General features: G+C 44.1%; 2 protein-coding genes across 3 annotated transcripts in view; one reads left to right on the top strand and one right to left on the bottom strand.

The window, feature by feature from the left end:
* RNF10 (ring finger protein 10) overlaps nt 1-9,626 on the top strand; it is a 427,291-nt gene extending 417,665 nt beyond the window's left edge. The window contains exon 17 of the mRNA XM_086942862.1: nt 8,624-9,626. Coding sequence (XP_086798988.1) covers nt 8,624-8,697 — 74 coding nt within the window. The 3' untranslated portion in view covers nt 8,698-9,626. The remainder of the gene's footprint in view (nt 1-8,623) is intronic.
* POP5 (POP5 ribonuclease P/MRP subunit) overlaps nt 9,612-19,464 on the bottom strand; it is a 94,716-nt gene continuing 84,863 nt past the window's right edge. Inside the window, exons 4-5 of one of the 2 annotated variants that reach the window (XM_086942863.1) lie at nt 10,378-10,461; nt 9,612-10,010 (exon numbers count right to left, since the gene is read on the bottom strand). In XM_086942863.1, the coding sequence (XP_086798989.1) occupies nt 9,907-10,010; nt 10,378-10,461 (188 nt within the window). In that variant the 3' untranslated portion in view covers nt 9,612-9,906. The remainder of the gene's footprint in view (nt 10,011-10,377; nt 10,462-19,464) is intronic. The other variant, XM_086942864.1, reaches the window with a different exon arrangement.

Raw genomic sequence — 19,464 nt, 5'->3', positions numbered from 1 at the left:
GCAAAATAAAATACAACACCTGTGAATTCTTTTGTATCCTTGTTTGTTAGTTTCTAATAGTGTCAGTGTGTGTAGGATACAACACGCTTCCCTTGCGGGGACCCTGTTCTTACATGTACCATGACTTTTCAACAAGACTGCTCTCATTTTAATGGATCAGTGGCTACAGATAGAGGTCACTTCGCTGCAGGGTTATTATACTTTTGATTGAACGGTACTGGCACTTTGTAACAGGAAGCCCTGATGTAATTGCTGCACTCTTCAGCGGATCTACTATTCTTTGTTGTAAATGTGGATATTCTGAGCAGGGCTTTAAAACTTTTAAGTGGGTACTGGCTTGATTAAACAGTAGTGGCACTCTAATTTCAAACTCATATCTACACTCGTGTGTTCCTATCGCGGATCACAAGCTGTCCAAATCCTTGACCAGTAAGTTTTTACTAACCAGCTGAATGCTCCTCGTTGCATCGACTTAGGAAAACGATGGGCTGAGTCAGCCCTGCTACAGACTGAGCGTGTGAGTGACCTGCATGTTCACACAGATATTTGCAGCTGGTGCTTAACCCACCGAACGATCTCACCAGCTGCTCCAGGCTTTGGCAGCACAAAAGAAATGTCTGTCCTGAGTTTTCGATAGAAAAAAGCGTGCTTTATGGACATTATAGATAACTTTCCACAGCTTTGACAAACAAAACAGTTTTTCTGTGCACTGCAAGGAAACCTAATCTTCGGTGCCCGGCTGCTGCAGTGACTAGCGTTTGTTAAGGTGCTGACTACCATCCGCCTTGCTTTGCAATAGGTCTTGCATTACTGAAAATGACAGCTTTTGGTGTTGCATTATTATTTACAAAGACAAAAGCTCAAACTTTTACTAATGTGAGACCTATTGCATTACAAATATTTTTTTTTTTGGTGGCCTCCGCTCCAGTGCTGTCGATAAACTTGCAGATTTCTTCGACACCATAGTCTATGGCAGTCCATCCATTAATGGAGCACTTGTCGACGAGACACTGTCGGCGGACCCATCCATCACAGCTCCCTTTTCGTCAACGTAGCCTAACCAGTCAACTACCTCACTGCCCGCGATCGCCAGAAGTCTACATTGGCTCTCATCTACATCGTTGACGACCCAGAATAAAAAAGTTAAACTAATTACACCTTCACTTGCCTCCCCCCAGTAAGGTGTCCTAATTGCTTTCTTCACTCCTCCTCGATCAGGAAGGGTCAGAGTCCCTCTGAGCTCCATGTTAAATGCAAAGATTATTCAGATGAGGGGGAATATGAGCAAGACTACTTGCAGGACTATCAGCAGCAGTAACAAGATATGTTATGGTTGCCATCCACTCTCCTGACAGATTTACAGGTCATGTTAAGCGATTATAAAGATCGCTTCCCTCCAGTCTCTATGCCAAGTCAACAAGCTCCTGTTATGGTACGATCTGTACCTTCTTAGCCTGTCACTCCACAGCCAGCTATCACTCTGCCTTCTCCCAGTACACTGATCTCCATCTGTTACTATTCCACGACGCAACTCTGACAGAAGAGTGATAGCTTCCCGGCCACAATGAGTGGGATGACTGTCTTGTTGACGCCAGCATCTCTGTTGTCAAGTTTTTGACTCTCCTCCTGAGGATATAGGTTTCCTTTGCCTGCTAGAGCAGGCTACCACTTGTTTTGACATGCCCATGCCTACCACGCAATAGGATTGTTTCCTGTACTGTTTTATGGAGCCCTATTGCAAGACCGTTAGCCATACCCATCATTGACTTTGTATGGAGTCAGGGCCTTAAGATTATTCTCAATCCGGCAACAGTACCAGCAGTATTGCCCAAAATGGATAAGAAATATAAGCCTCTGGTGGAGGCACCCAATTGTCTCACTGGTCAACCCAATCTGGCCTCTGTCATTGCCCAGATGGCACAGCGAAGATCACAAATCTTTCTACACTCCTTACAACATCTCCAGACAAAGATGGTGAGCATTTAGATAACATCGGCAAATGTTTTTCCTCCATCAGCCCTCGCAGTACGAGCTACCAATATTTTGGCCGTCCCTGGACGCTATGACCGCCAAATGTGGTCAGATATAACCTCTTTTATCGACCAACTTCAAGAGAGGGTTTGGGGAGAGGCAAAGGTGTTACTAGAAGGTCAATGTTCCTCCTCCGAGATAATCAAATGCACCATAGATATTGACTCTACAAGCTTTAGACCTCTTGCAGGTGCAGCAGGCCTATGCCAACATGGATGGCTGTAGGCCACTAATTTCTCCCCAAAGTCCAAAGAAAAATATTCGATCTACCATACAACAGGGAGGCTTTGTTCGGAAGCCATGTTGATGAGGCCCTAAAAACAATCAGTACTGATTGACATGTGTAAATCCTTAAAGCATGTTCGAGTTTTAAAAAAGTACCCTTTCGGGGTGCCAGAGGACTAGGTTAGCCTTCCTTTCGCACTGGATATCGGCAATACCATTATCCAGCATACTCTAACACACAGCAATTCCGCTCTGACTATCAGCAGCGGCATATAACCACCCTCCCCTCCGAGGAAAATCAGGACAACAGAATAAAGACACTAACTGTAAGCAATGACTTCTGCCAACAGCCAGCTACTTCCCTTTCCATCCCGCCCACTGTGCCAACGGGAATTACCAAACATACATCGTTGGAAACAAAGTATTACAGATCAATGGGTCTTGGACCTCATCCAATTTGGACACCTATTAGAATTTATTCACATTCCTCCTCCAACACCACCCCAACTACACATTCAGAAGCATTTACACATTCTCAGATCAGAGGTAAAAATGATGCTATAGAAGCAATAGAGTTCCCCGCTCCCAGAAAGAAAAAGGATTCTACTCCAGTTTCTTCTTTTTTTAAATATTTTTTTATTACACAAGCTCTATTGACAATACAATTCTTGTATAAAGCATGCACATCTGACTCATTATGACATTCACACATTGTGATTTTGAGGAACATGGAATCAACTAGGGTAAGAGACATTATGTACAGAGGTATATCCAGACCACATCCGATTAATTGCCCGCCCCTGTTGGAGAAGAAACATTTTTAAATTAGGGGATCACTGCACTATGGTCATCCGGACTTGCCGCCGCCACCTACTGTCCCCGTATAGGCACGCCATGGTGCCCACACCTTCTCCCATCTACTACAGTTTTTTCTTGATACGTAAGAAGTCAAAGCAGTGGTGACCAATTCTTGATTTAAGGGAGCTAACCCAGCATCTCAAGAAGCAATCCTTTCATATGATCACGCTCCAAGACGCTCTACAGCTCCTTCACGACAGAGATGACATGTCCTCCCTGGAAGGCCAAGATGCCTACTTTCATGTACCCATCCGTTCCAAACAGTTACTCAGGTTCCTAGTAGCTGGCAGCCACTTTCAATTCCAGGTGTTGACCATTTGGTCTCAAATCGGCCCCCGCATTTTTACATAAAACACGTGTCACCCATTGCAGCTTACCTCAGACAGCACCATCAAGTCTTCCCGTATCTAGATGACTGGTTGGGCAAGTCACTCACGAGTCTGCAGAAGCATCCACCAAAGCCTGCTTACGCCTGTTCAGCGACCTCGGAAGCACTCTCAACCCAGACAATTCAATCCTCCAACCTTCACAGTGGATAATATTCCTAGGAGCGGTATTGGACACATCTCAAGAAAACATATCCAACTGTCATGAGGCAACAAAAGTTGCTCTCTGACACGCTCCATAGAAAAGGGCTCTTTCAGTTTGCCTCTAAAAGTCTCTCCTAGTTATGATGTCCTCTTGCATCTACCTTGTACTGCACTGCCGTCTTCATATGCGACCACTTCAGGATGCACTGGACACTCAATGTTCCCAGACCACATGAGCATTCGAAGACATCATTCAAGTCATGCGATCATGATCAAGTCGCTCCCCTGGTGGACCCATACAGCAAATCTCTGCAGGTCTCCCTTTTCTTCCCCAGCCATCTCCACTGGTAATTACAACAAATGCCTCTCTGGATAGGTGGGGAGCTTACCTCCATGACTGTCAGGTCTGTGGCAAGTGGCCTCCTTCGCATTGCAGCCTGCACATCAATGTGCTCTAACTAAGAGCAGTGAAAATTGCTCTTCAAGCCTTCCTTCCCTGAATTCGGCAGTCCCCAATGCTTGTGTGCATGGACAAGACAACAACTATGCACTACATAAAGTCACAAAAAAGCACCAAATCTCATCTACTGGCCCAAGAGGCACATCTAATCTGGCAATTATGGTGCTTCCAACACAAGGTACTTTTAACAGCAGAGCATGTACCAGGGACGTTTAACACCACCAGCAGACACCTTAAGCGGGCTCAAAACTGCCTGTCATAAGTGAGAAATAGGCCAGCGCATTCTGGATTTAATCTTTCTCCAGTTGGGCAGACCAAAGCTGGATCTCAATGCCCCCCTTTCCAACAACACCAAATTCCAGTTCTACGCAAGTTGGCAATGCTATAAGGGGTCGTGGGGGAATGACTTCTCAATTGCATGATACAGCATATTTGCCTACACCTTTCTGCCAATTCCCCTCCTTCCGAAGATTCTAAGGAAGATCAAGGCAGAGCCCTGTCAGATCATCCTGATAGCCCCTGCATGGACACGTCGGCACTGGTACACAGAGCTTCTACTCTCGTTCCGTGGTATGTGGTGGCCTGATAAAACGTGCTCAAAATCTGGATCCACCAGTGGGTCAATATCAGCCCTCCAATGGGTAGTCCCTAGGGTGATGGTGGAAAGTATACTCCGTTGTTTGAAGGGCTAAATTTAAATTTGATAACCGCCAGTTATCTGCCACATCAGAGGATGCATCATCTGTTAAGGACAACATGTAGTCATTACTGTGACCTTATAATTTGCTATACTTGTGTACTATCACAGAACAGCCTAGTGGACACACAATCACCTTCACCATTCTATAGTTAACGGAGATATGCATTATTGTCACTCCTCATGAATGAGTAGAGTATCTGCCATCATTCTTTCCAGGTATGCTTGCTTTAAGTGACTTTCCTGCAGCATAGCTCTATTCACCTTTGTATCTCTCAATAAGGGATCACTTTCCTGGCTTTGATGAGCACTTGAAGCTCACATTATGCATTACAGTGTGCAGATTCTGCACTGGCCCAGCCTTTCCATTTTTTTGAGTATTTTGAGCTGTGAGGTTGTCATTGTTTAGAAACTAAAATATTGTGGGACAAAATATCGCGTCAAGAATATAGACAATAAAAATATTGTGAAGGTAATTTTCAATAGGTAAGCAAAGGTTAGAGGCATATGAGCTGTGGATCGTATACTTATGCATAGAAACCATCTGGTGTTGGGCTATCTATGCACAAGTATACGATTCTACAGCTCTACATGCCAAGAACAGATGCATACCGGTAAGTAGCATTTTCCGTTCGAGGCATACGAGTTGTAGATCGTATACTTGTGCATAGATCACCCAATGGCGATCTATGCACAAGTATACAAATCGACCGCTCTACATGCCAATAGCAGATGCATACTGGTAAGTAGCATTTGCCTTTTATTATATACAATTTCACATATATGTACCATGACAGTGTATATATATCTTCTAAGGACATAGATGTGGAGTTCGGAATGGTAAATCTGTACTTACCTATTTGCACTTACCTTTCTCAATATTTTAGTCCTCAACATTTTTGACACAATATTCTGGCCACACGATATTTGTTTCTGATATTCTGTCTGTGATCCCAGGTTGTCTTTAATATCTAACCTGTAAACGGTGTAAATCCAGTCACTCCCACCCTCACTAGTATCTCTACTACAATCAGTGTCTTATCACCCTCTTTTGGAACCTACCAAACACCATGAACCAGTCATACTGAAAGTATGGGCTGGGGGTATGCGGCCCCTAACGGATCGATTGCACTAGGCTGCTGTTTACTTGATGAAACAGTAACATTCAGAAAGATGTTAAATAAATGACAAGCGTTTATTTACACTAACGGAAGTAAGAGAAGAAACAACTAAGATGTCCTGCACCACTTGTCTTAAAAATAAAAAATGCTTTCATAAAGTTATTTGCAACAAATGTAAAAATTTGTCTCTTCAAAATAAAAAATAAATGTCTCATTAACCTGCACATGAATTTCTCCCAAGTACAACAGATTATATCCATACATTCAAAGTACTTTTATAACTGATACGTTTTCAAAAATGAATGTAGAAAACTTCATACCACCACCCACCCTGACAACGATGCCAAGAGTGAACTAAGAGGCAAGTCAGTTGTCACACAGAACCTTCTGGGTAGCCTGGGTTGGTATTATAAATGTACAACATTATAGTTTATTCAATCAAACCAGAGAGTTTTATAGATCCCTCATTCTGAACTTATGTTTTCAAGGTGCTCTTACATGTCCTAATGAAGAAACAGGAGGCAAAGTGAAATTAGACAATTGTCTAGGAAAACCTAATTTGGTCAAATAGGGAAGCCAGGGCTGATCCAGGTTTTCTGGTCTCACATTGCGCAATTCTATTACAGTCTAATTCAATAATCAAGTTACTTCCTTTTTACACTTAAATCTCCATGGAGTTTCAGATTTTCTTACTATGCAAGGTCCTCTTCCCTTCAACGAATGTGTTCGTAGAAGCCTGAACTGACTAGGTGTAGTCTGGAAATCTGACCGTGCAACCTTCATTTTCAAGGAATCTCATTTAAATTGGGCTAGAATTGGCCATCCTGAGCTCTGAACATAGTCTTGAAATCAACCCTCTACTGTTGTCCTTTCCCATTCAAGCCATGGCGAACTCACTTATCTCTGGCTACCTCTTCCTTCCCTGAAACGAGGGTGTATACTGGTATATGTATCCTTAGCCCATTCTATTAACTGTGTATCTCTTGCCACTGTCTGAGCGTACTCGCTATATATGGTATGCCGGTCTGTCAAGAGTGTTGAATTGAAAGAAACGATCTCTACTTATAAATTAAAGTTTGTGCTATGCATGTCAAGTCACTTTTAGCCAGTTGTCTGCTGTCAACCCAGCTTTGTCTCGTGATGTAGATTCAAACTAAACTTTGTGTAGTGGAGTTTCAGCAAGGAGGCTGCATAGTTCTCTTTCTAGCTTCAGGCGTAACGATGAATTTCATGCCAAGGCCCTGTCTCTTCAGTCAGAACAAGTGATCTTATTTAACGGCAGCCGGGTTCCTGTGATTGCCCTTCAGAGCTTCCCCTTTATTGCTGATGATTCACCTGCAGGAAGTCCGCCTTCTCTGTCCTTGGTGCCTGCTGTATTCGAGTATGAACTTGAAGCTCTGCCCACTGTCTTCCCATATTTGTGATTGACTTGTCATTGTCCTTTGTAAACGATGTCTTCTGATTTGTTAATAGGTTTGTTAATCCCTCCTTAGTACCGCCTTGCCTTCATTTGTAACCTTCCATGAGGACTGGCCCTTTTACCTCTTATCTTATTTAGTCTGTAAGCACCATTTTCTTTAACAAGTTTCTCCTACTGCAGGCACAACATGTTTTCCTGCAACATTCAGCGCGCCATGCACGCTTTCACTTTCCAAGCAGCCCATGACAATGGCGGCCGCTTCTTTGAAATTAATTAGGTCTCGCATTCAAGAGTTTGAGCTATTGGAATTGTAAACGACGGCCTTTTATTTGTGTTAATTATCAAAGCAGGTAAATAAAAGGCAGTCATTTACAATGCCAATAGCTTAAGCTCTCGCAAATGCGAGACCCATTGCATTGCAAATGCTTGTATTTAGCTTGTCATTTATGTTAAGCACTGGTAGTGTAAATCGTGCAGCTTCGCTACATGAAAAGATTCTATCATGTTTATCAAAGATACCAAGGTTCGCAAACTGTAGTTAAGGGTAAGTAACTACTTGTTGAATGAAAGATTTCTGACATAGAACTACAATATGAGTGGGCCCATCTGTCGGTGGTCTGTGGTTCCACACTGCCACTCTGTGGGTTCAAGTTCCTGGTGAGTTTCTTGCCAACATAAAAAAAAAACTTGAACTGCAACGGAAAATGATTGGAAAAGTTCAGGGGTGCAAAGATTGTATGGTTCAAGTGATGAAAATTGAATGCCTAAGGTTTTCGGTTAAAAGTAATCCTATTAAAAAGTGTGAACATTTAGGAGTTGTTACTGGGTCTTGGAGGAGGATTTTAAATGTAATGTTTGGTATTTATTTCTTAACACTTTACACGGAATGTGGGTTCCTCCAAGGCAATTTTGCTCCAGTTAGTCTTTAGGAACTTTTCAGTTTCAAATAGTTGAATTAAATTGTAGGGTACTTCTAAGTGTGCTCGTTTGGGGGCAAAATTCTTCATGGCGGCTGATTTGCCCACTCTGGTTTCTAACCACCAATATTATGCACTTATGCTGGTCTAGTATACCTTGAAATCACATATGCAGGTTTAATTTTACATGCGTTATCGTTTCAGAAAATCTATTTTTAGTGAAATATGAAAACTTTGCCTCGTCTTTACACTGGGCTGTGGTAACGAATATTGTAGAAAGTCTGCTGGAGCAGTCATCAAATGCGAAGTAACATTTTATAACCTGCTAGAATGGTTCATCCAAGATTGTTTCTTTTCTTAACAGAGGAAAAGGGAGGGAAGAAAAAGAAACAAAAGAAGAAACTTCTCTTCAGCACTTCGATTGTCCACACCAAGTGATGACAAAACATTGACTTTGATGCGCCCATTAACTACCAATGAAGTCACATTACAACTTGCCAAGGAAAGAACTTCCCGATCCCATGAGAAAAACCTCTGACTTTTGAGATTCCTGTTATAACAGAAGCCACTTGGATGGTTCTTAAGTGAGAGCAACACCATAACAAGAGAAACCACTTTGAGCTATCGCAAGGAGAGAGTATTTACTCTTCATGTTCCACAAATTACTTTTATTTTTATGGCTTTCTTTGCTGCTATAGCTTGTTAATTCAGTTTGAGCAATTTAGATTCCTTTTTGGTTGTCAGACTAATGTTAATTTTGTCAAGCAACGAACTCTAGTTGTCCTCCACAGAGCTCTGTGTAGTCTGAATTTGATTGGCCTCCTGAACCTACTCAAGGTACATTAGGAATATCAGCAACCTCCAGTTATGGACCAGCAAGGAAAATGGTATATTGGATGTGGTGAAATAATTTGAATTGCTGGCTTGTTTGTTCAGGGTATGATTATTATAGGTGAGATTCTTCCAGATAGTGCACATTTAAACTGAGGTTTGAGTGGCATTTGGGAGTACGCTGTACAATGAGCTGTTTCCGGGTGAATGTGTTGGCTTACAATAAACTACACCAAATTTCACTATAGATAACCAGTCCTGTGATCATCTGATTTCAGAAACTTTCGTTGGGGGCCAGATAGGGTTGCTTAATGCTTTAAATAAACTGATGTTATGATGGTGAATCAGTTTCAAAATACAAGTTGAACTTTTGTTTAAACATATGTAATGCTTACTAGTTTGAAGAGTTGATGTGTTGAAAGAAAATGAAAGGTAGTTGTAACTGGAGTTGCAATAAAGAGTAAGCAACATCTGAACTCTTGTCAAACTGAACACTGAATTTTGTTCCTAATAAAGTTGAGTGACAGAAATAAAAAGCTTTATTCACTTTCCCAGTATCATACGCTTGTGATACCAGTCAGATATTTACAAACATTTTTGCACTTACAAACTGCTGTAGTTCACATAAAAAAAACTGTTGCAGAAGAGATTACCTTTTGTGTATAGCATGGTATGTCAAGAAGTGTTCACTGACCATTGTGCACTTTTCAAATTATTAGACCACTTTGAGTAAGAACAGTAAGAGAATTGTCCCAGATGCATGAGGGTCTTTAGGGCAGCAACTTCCAGAGGGCCAGCTCTGTGATGGGTTCATCTTTATTCTGTTTCAACACCTTCCTCTTCACTCTCCAGGTATTCCTTCTCCTCTTCGTCTAGGAGGGAACAGCTCATGATTGATCTCTGAATAGCATCCCTTTCTTCTGAAATGAGAACACATCTGTCACTTTGTATGAAGACCTTTTCCTGTCCCCAAAATAGGCACACTACCCTGGGAAGAAGTTAACCCCTTCGCCGTGGGGGGGCCCGCGGTGCTCGTGACCAGCCCAGCTCGTCATAAGGCACAGTGGAGCTGTGCTCATGACGAGCTGGGCTCGTCATGACTCCGCCCACTCATTGATTCTCCAGCACAGGCTGGGAATCAATTTTGTGTGGGTGGACCGCGACCATTATGACGAGCCCAGCTCGTCATGAGCACAGCTCCACTGTGCCTCATGACTAGCTGGGCTCGTCATAAGCACGCAAGGGGTTAATATGGCATTGTTTCAATCTTTTCAATGTGGAAAATACCTTGACTGGTGCAATTTCGTAGTAGAACCAAAAGTTGCTGCTGGTTATACTGAATCAGGAACTTCTGGCTGGTCCGTATTGTACCTGTAGAGGATAAGGAAAGGTGACCAGAAAGAAGAAAATAGTAAAGTAGACCAAAATGTAATGTTTGTCATGAATGTGTTTTACTTGGATGTTCTTAACGCTTCGATATTTGGCATGCTAATTAATCAAGCACTCTGATACCATTCCTTCTGGTGAAGCCCGCTCCATCGGGCATTCCAGCTATGAGAGTACAAAGATATCAGTACTTGGTGTGCACCCTCTTCATTCCCACTACATTGGGCTTGGAACGTAATTCTCGTCAGCAAAGATCGTGTTTTTGAGTGTTGACTCTCTGTAGGGAATCGTTCAAATGCCCCTAAACCTTTGCAGTTGAGGAACCATTGCTTCCTGCAGAGAACACCAATCACTGATCTCCGTGCCCACTGCTTTTTGATACTGGTGTAAGATACGAAAGGGCAGAAACGTTAGTGCTTGGGGTCCATTCGCCATAGTGCAGACTACGGCAATGAGCAATCTGGATCTGTCCATGCCTAGCCCCAAAAATAACACCTCAAAAAATAAACTATATAACCGAACAGATCAGTACCCCTGTTTCAACAGGCATTTCCAAAGTCAGTGGGTCAGACCTTGGCAAGCTATTGCGATGTTTACATTTGTCCTTATTTTATTGTTAAGGTTCACAAGGAATATATAAAAAGAGCATGCTAGCATCTAAACATGGTGGTCATACGCTTGCGATAAAATAATTAAAAGCAGTTGACAGCACACACATTTTAACAGAACAGGTGTTTCCTTGGGGACGTTTGTACTTACAGCAGGCATAGAAACCCTTGTCAGTTGCAATGCACATCCCAGGAAAATGATTACTGGTGTGAAGAAAAGATGTTGTACCCTGACAAATGTTATAGGATGACAACAGTATAGAATGGTAAGAAATTAACAATGGCTTAGTGCACAAGTATTCTGACGGTTACCTTTACCACAGATTCCTCACCTTCTCAATATTCTCCAATTTCCAGATTTGGTCCAAAAAACTTCACAGCAGAGCTCCCACACACCAGCAGGTTTATCCATGTAGAAGTGACTAAGCTGGGCAGCATATAGGTGCCACCCCCTGCCCACTGTCAGATCTTTTTTCGTACCTTCCATTGTGGATCTGAAGCTCCCCTCCAAACTATCTGATCAGTAAATATTCTTCAGTGTGCTAGGGGACCATGTCCCCACAAAAAGCTACGATCTTCAAACTGTGCTGCGACTGCCGGTAGCAGTTGTCAGTCATGGACTTACACAAGGGGTCTCTGGTGCCAGGGTGTCAGCCAAGACTATTATGTGACAAGTGTATCCTTATTCACCCGGAGGTGATCAATGCCCAGGAGTTAAAGTTCTACATCGCTGAACACAGTCAGTTGAAGCATAAGTCCTGCTCTTTCGTGGGCCTGGTCTCTGTTCCAAAGTCGCTCCAGCAAAAAGTCCACCTCCTGCTTTAAGTCCAAATGCAAATATAACAAGCATTTGCAATGCAATAGGTCTCGCTTCTGCGAGAGATTGAGCTATTCGCATTGTAAATGACTGCCTTTTATTTGTGTTTTGAAAACTTGCAAGAGGTGCGTAAACATGCACTCTGTACTTATAGCCTTTGCTTATGAGAAGCAAGGCTGGCAATAACTGCGCCTCTTTTACTGCCAGCCTTGCTTCTCGTAAGCAAGGACTATCTGTACAAAATGCATATTTACGCACCACTTGCAGGTTTTCATAACACATAAATAAAAGACAGTCATTTACAATGCCAATAGCTCAAACTCCTGCAAATACGAGACCTATTGCATTGCAAATGCTTGTTTATATTGTGCCATCACAAGCTAGTTCATTCAATGCACTTTATAATAATGAAGGTAGAAAGACAATGTGCAAATTACATTTGCATTTCATATAGAATGAAGTACATTTTGAAACGCTTCTAGTCTCTTGGGATTGGTATTTGAAGGTCACTGAAGACCCGCATCCTCTACAGCAGCATGAGAACCTCAACCTGCCTTTCCCTAATCATAATTTAAGCACATACTGAACTAACCCAGCAGCAATAAACATGTGCAATTCTAGAACACACCGTCCACCACAGTGCCATTTCAGTGGATGATCACTTGCACCTCCTCATGCAACAAAGGTAAACTTGTAAGGGAACTAACCCTGGCACACTATACCTGAACGAGCAAGAGCAGACTACAATACAAGCCTTTTATTTCATAGAGTAAAAATGGCACCTAAAATGCAGAAGTGCTTTTAACAGCTTAACCAAAAGTGCAGAGGGGGACGAGTTGCAAAATGTAGTTTGTGGACATGTAAGAGTAGGAAGAGGTGAGATCATCAGAGTTGATAAGAGCACAGAGAGGGTTTGCAGTAAACTCCAGGGATGGTTTGTGGGATTAATTCATGAGCTTTTAGCACACAAGCCAACAATAAGGCATCCCCCATGGCAGTCAAAGCTGCATGAAAGTGTTTCCCAAGCACTCACCAACCAGTCGGGCATGTGGAATGCAGAAGTGCCAGCGCTCAGGTCTGCCTCCTCCATGGCTATGTCTGGGCAACTGCTGCAAAGCGCAGTCTAGCTGGTACCAACTTGACTGCGAAGACCGATAACGTTGCAGTCCTCTCCAGTCCAAAGCCAGGACTAAAGTCGTCCAAGTAGCTTAGAGCAGGGTTACAGAGGCTTTGGCACCCCTTCCACCCTCAGCAACACAATGGCCGCTCATGAATAGTCTTTAGTGATAAGCATAGGAAACTGATTGGATCAGGGTGACAGCAGTTATGAAGAAGAGGCTGGACGTGGCTACCTTTCTTTGAAAGCTGTCATATTCACTGATAAGCTGCCTCTCCCCTCCGCTTGTATGGACTTTAGCGCCAAACACTACTCTCATTCTCCCTTAGTTATGCCCCCCTGCAGAGTACTGGTATTGTTCCAGGTGAAGGTGGCTCTTCCATTTAACATTAAACTTTATTGCAACTGGTGTCCTCGTGATATCTAATCATGCAGCCTTCATTGATTGAGTGACTATATGGTTTCAGTGGAAAGTTCACCAGAACGCTCACACTCAAGCACGTGTTAGGGGAAATATGAGATTTCCCCTCTTAGTACAAATGAGGATGTGAGAGCCCTGTGAATCTGGAGCCGAGGGAGGGAAAGTGAAAGCGCCTTGAGACCCTTCCAGGTGAGTAGCGCGCTATACAAATGTCTTGATTGTTCTGAACTCGTGAGCCGCATGCATGCACATGGCCTGTCCGACACTTTGTGCTGAACGTGTGAGCCGAACGTGTGCACATGGCCTGTCCTGTTCGCCGCATGCACACGTCTGGAACCTTTTTGGCCTAGAAACCGACCACAATAGGTCTCGCCAAGGCGAGCAGCGCATGAGCTGCATCGCTAGGCGAGACCTAAAAAGACAAAGCATTACTTGACCTCGTCCTGCTGTTTTAGTTCTATAGAGCACAAACTCATCAAGAGAAACTTCCGATGGATAGTACAAACTGCCGATTCCTCACCCTGTGAATATTCCCCGCCATCTGTCTGAATCTGGAAACTTCAAAACAGTATTCCTGTGGGTGGGGTCGCGTGGCTCAGCACGGACTACATTCTGCTCTGGGAGTGACATATGGAGCCACATATAAGTGCCACTCATTCGGGCGATGAGTGCCTTTCTTTCGGCACCCTTGGATGCAGTTCTGGAGCTGCTCTTGGTCTTCAAGAACTCACATTTCATCAGAATTTACTAGTGTGCCAGGAAAAATGTCACCAGCTATTTACAAAAGGGTTCCAACTGTATTGGGCGGTCTCAAACCGTGAACAATATAGACCCTCACGTAGAGCCTGGGGTAGGAGCACAACTCCAGGTCCTATGATAACTGCTCCCAGAAGAACCTGAAAGCCATATGGGACTTTAGGGTCAAGCTTTCAATCACCAAATGCAAGACTCCACAACATGACCGTGGAAGTCATTCCTGTGGTAGATCTTAGTTCATGACAGGTCTAAGTCTTGGATAAGTCCAAGAAAAGCATTAGATGTGAGTTTACTCCTGCCACTCTTGGACTCCAGAGAGAGAGAAAAGGTGTCAATGTGTCTCCTGAACTAGATTCTGATATCCTTGAGAGCTGATTCAGAACTTAGTTCTGGTGCACCCAGAGTTTTTGGGTCAGTTGATTACTTCACTGTAAGTTGACACCTTAAGAGAGCACATACGGCATATTTTTGGTGCTTTATGGGCTACTCCCTGTGGTGTGCCTTGAGGCTTCAAGGAGCTGCAGGTGTCCAGTCAGACTTCCACCAGCGGGTCCACCCTAAGCACTTTCGGTGCCCCTTCAACCTGAATCCTTTTTAGGACTGGGTCTGGTGTAGCCCTCGGTTCAGACGCCACTCCCTGCCCCAGTCCCTTCCTATTAATAGCAGAGGACGATTCGTAGCCTATTGTGCTGTACAACTCTGAGCAGAATACTTCGCTACCTCGACTGAGGTGTGACTTCTTCAAACTGGCACACAGCCAACAGGCAGTCCCTCCGATTCTGACACCTTACCATGAGGTATGCATCAAACTTTACACTCTCTTTTTGGCACACCCTGACAGTTGTGATGGGGGTGATTATTTCAATAAGCTGAGGATAAATGGTATGAAGAAATTCAAGATGTCAGTGGTCTGGATACATCTCCAGACACTAGCTTGTTATCCTCCTGGTCCAGCTACAAAGCAAAATGCCCCCTTTGAAGTTATGCAGAGCCTGACAGAAGTCTTCGTTCCACATCTCCCCATTATGGAGGTCAAGGCTGTTTTAACTGAGGTACTTCATCCATGCCGGGCCACTACAGAACCCCTACTACCACTTAACAGTGCCTTTAAAAACTGTTTTGGGCAAAACAGTGTTCAGGTCCACCCTTGCAAGTTGCTTGTTGCCATAGTCCTGCTCTGGGACATCAGACGCCAGAGAGATGCCAGTTTAGTACAGTTGCCCACCAGCAAAGTACAGCCTTTTTTTCTTTGTTCTTTTCGAAACTAAATAAAGATTGTTTCAAAGAAAACCATTTAGAATTAGCAACAGAGCATCATAGTAATTTGTGTACACCCCTTTTAAAATGGGGGGCATCCAAGTAATACAAGTATAAGAAATAGCTATACAAGTTGTAGTTCACACTTCGCAAAATTCTCAGTCAGGGGGGAGCCCTGCTCTGGATCTTCCTGAATCAAAGTTGATTCCGCGCTTAAACCTCTACATGAGAGCCATGCTGCTCAAACTCTCTCCCACTTGCACGGACAACCTCGCCCCAAATATATCTATTTCTCATTCCTCGTGCACCAATGTCCCGCTCCCACTCCACCACTATAGGGCCCCACAGCCCCCCATAGGTGTATAATTTTTTGTTTGGCAACCATAAGACTCAATGACAACCATATCTTAGTGTATTTTGGTGGTGTCATCTCCCCAAAAATGTAAAAGACATATGTTCGAGGCATATGAGCTGCAGATCACACACTATGCACAGATCGCCATCTGGTGTTGGGCCCGGATGTTTGCACTTGTTTTTGTCTTGGAAAAGTCTGTGGCAGTCACGTGATAGGGGACTCCTCCTTTGGATCATACTGCGCATGGTCATCGGCTCCATCTTCAGATTGTTTTTTTCAGCCATCGGTCTATGTCGCTTAGATGATCAGTTCTCTGGATTAATTTCTGCAAGAGAGCACAGGCATTTCCCAGATTTGTGGGGTTGCGATTTCTTATATCACATCAGTTTTTCAACTATAACTGGCTCTTAGTTTGAAACAAAACAGTAGAGCGCATGCCGTGACGAAGTTACAACAAGTTGGCTGTGTGTGTTTTGGGTGAAATTACCTAAATAAAGAAGAAAAAACTCTCGGACTAAAAGAATCTGTGTAATTCCTTACTGGGTGCGCCTTCCACCTTTTATTTATAATTCAGTAACACCTTCACCTTCGGGCCTAGTTACACACTGAGACGAAACTTCTCACGCCCCACCTTCGGGCCCGGCAAAGAAGTCCACAAACAAGCCTTCAGGCCACTCTGGATCGAGTCAGCCTGCCGTCGGTGCAGAGAGCCAAACCCAGTCACCCAAAAAAGAAACCATCCTCCTCTTCCGTGCTGAGAACTGCCTCCGCATCAACACTCGGCACTAACCCTACTAGCACCAACTCAGAAAAAGTCATCGGAACAGAGTAAAAAGCCACTTCCAAAAGATGCTCAACCGTCTGACCCGCAAACCCTCGGAACCTAAAAATCACCCGGTACCGCAGGCTCCTTCAGAGACTAATAAATCCCACGCTACCAAGACAAAAGAGCATAAAACCACTCCAGATTCGGTGCCACACAAGCCTTCGGAACCAAAACAATCGGTGCCAAAAGGCCAGCCTCAACCAGAAGAGCTTTTTAAACCAGATCCAACCCAAAAAACTCTGGTGAAAGACCCCAAAACAGGTCAACTGATACTCTGCTCCAAAAAGAGACCAATGGGCATGCCTGTACCGGTTCCACCTCTACCAAAGAAGAGACATTGCAATATCCCCTCTCAGAATTCCTCCACCTCCCCCACACCATCTCCCCTCCACCAATGGGTGATAATACCTCTAATGGCGGGGGCCACGGTACAGACCATGAACCACTAGGGGAATCCTAGTCTGCCTTCCACCCCAGACCCATGGGATGATTATAATACACCAGATGTCCCGAATATACCACAAGATGACATCTATACCTCTAGACCTTCCCCTCCAGAGGACACCATGGGATTCACCCAGCTCATTCATAGAGCTGCATGATACCACGGGGTAGATTTACATACAGACGCTGTGGAGGAGGATTTCTTAAAGGACACATTTGATGCATCACAAAGGTCCACTTCTGTCCTCCCTATGTTCAAAAAGGGGTAATCAAACGTGCACCTGAGGTGTTCAAAGATCATGTTAGGGCTTGGGTTATTATCCCTAGAATTGGAAAAGAAATACAAATCTGCCCCAGGAGACCCACCCGGTTTACATTAAGGGACAAATACCATTGGATTCTTTAGTAGTCTCCAATGCCAGAAAGAGGGCCAACTCACAAACGTCGGGGGATGCTCTACATCCCGACAAAGAATCAAAGCTCTTGGACGCTTCTGGTAAACTTACAGCGTCAAAAGCAGCCAATATATGGCGAATCTCCAACACACAAGCGCTATTGGCTAGATATGATAGGGCCCACTATGACGAGCTAGAGACCCTATTGCAACACCTTCCTGACAAATACAAAACCAAGGCCAAAAACCTCATACATGAAGGTAAACTCATAACAAACACCTCCATTCGTTGCGCTCTAGACGTAGCAGACACTCTCCCCAGATCTATTAACACAAGTGTCCTTCTACATAGACATGCATGGCTGCGCATTTCTGGTTTCAAACCAAAAGTGCAAACAATACTTAACCTGCCATTTGATCAGCAACACCTATTTGGCCCTGCAGTGGATTAATCTCTAGAAAAGATGAAGACACTGACACAGCTAAATCAATGGAACCTTGCAATCGCAAGCTCCCAGGTGTTCTTTTCGTCGCTCCACCTACAAGGGCACCTCCAGAGGCTATTCCTCTGACAACCCCTCCACGTCCTATAAATATCCCACCCAGACCACATGCACCAAAGGTTATCAAAGAGGAGGCTACAGAGGCAATAATAAAAGGTAGTCAAAACCAACAATACGCGCTCTGCCTCCACCCCTACCCAATGACTTCCCTCCCCTCCCCCCCGGACCATTCCACTCCTGTCGGGGGAACATTGATAAAATTCCTACCTGTATGGAACAACATCACTACAGACAGGTGGGCGAGACAAATCGTTCAATCAGGTTATTGTCTAGAACTCACCTCTACCCCACCAAACATACCACCCAAACAGCGCCCAATGTCACCAGAACATTTAACGTTGCTAAAGCAAGAGGTACTTTCCCCCCTACAAAAACATGCAATAGAACCAGTTCCCTTGCAGCAACAAAACACAGGGGTTTACTCCCTGTACTTCCTCATCCCCAAAAACAACTGCTCTCTCAGACCCATTTTGGGCCGCAGACCCCTAAACCTATACATACAATCAGACCATTTTCACATGGTCACACTTCAACAGGTCCTTCCTCTTCTCACACAAGGCAATTTCCTTGCCACTCTAGATCTCAAGGACGCCTACTTCCATATTCCCATTCACACCTCACAGGAAATATCTCCGGTTTGTAGTGGATGGTCAGCATTACCAATTCAAGGTACTCCCATTCAGAGTTGCCTCAGCGCCCAGAGTGTTTACCAAATGTCTGGCCGTGGTTGCAACTCACCTAAGACAGCAAATTCACGTCTTCCCATACCTAGACGACTGGCTCATAAAAGCCAACTCATACAGCCAGTGTGTACATCACACATACGTTACAATCTAACTACTCCACGACTTGGGGTTTACCATAAACCTTGTCAAGTCCCAACTACAACCGTCCCACATACAGCAGTACATCGATGCCACAATAAACACCTCAAAAGCACTTGCATAGCCCAGTCCTCCCAGGATAGCAAGCATACAAAGCCTCATAACAAAATTTCAACCGCAACACACTCTTCCAGCTCAAGTATTCATGCAGTTGATAGGCCTCTTGCATATTTATAGTACCTCACGCAAGACTCCAGATGTGTCCTCTACAGGAATGCTTAGCACATCAGTGGGACCTGGCTCAAGGTCAGCTTTACAGATCTGGTGTTGGTGGACGGCCGCACACATCGTTCTCTGCAATGGTGGAACACCCAAAACCTTTCCAAGGGGCGACAGCACAATCTGTGGAACGGCCTCGATGTACGAACAGCACACGCATTGCTCTCCGGCTGGGGAGCTCATCTATTACATCACCCCATACAGGGCAAGTGGACGCCTCAACAAAGGTTAATCCCCATCAATCACCTGGAGTTACTAGCCATATTTCTGGCGTTAAAGTCATTCCAGAAACAAATATCATGTAAAGCTGTCCTAGTCCGCACTGAC

This window comes from Lissotriton vulgaris, chromosome 11 (genome assembly GCF_964263255.1).
Source record: "Lissotriton vulgaris chromosome 11, aLisVul1.2, whole genome shotgun sequence".
In the NCBI taxonomy this organism is placed as follows: domain Eukaryota; kingdom Metazoa; phylum Chordata; class Amphibia; order Caudata; family Salamandridae; genus Lissotriton; species Lissotriton vulgaris.
Note: the sequence above shows the minus strand (reverse complement) of the source record. Positions and strands in the feature narration are given on the sequence as shown.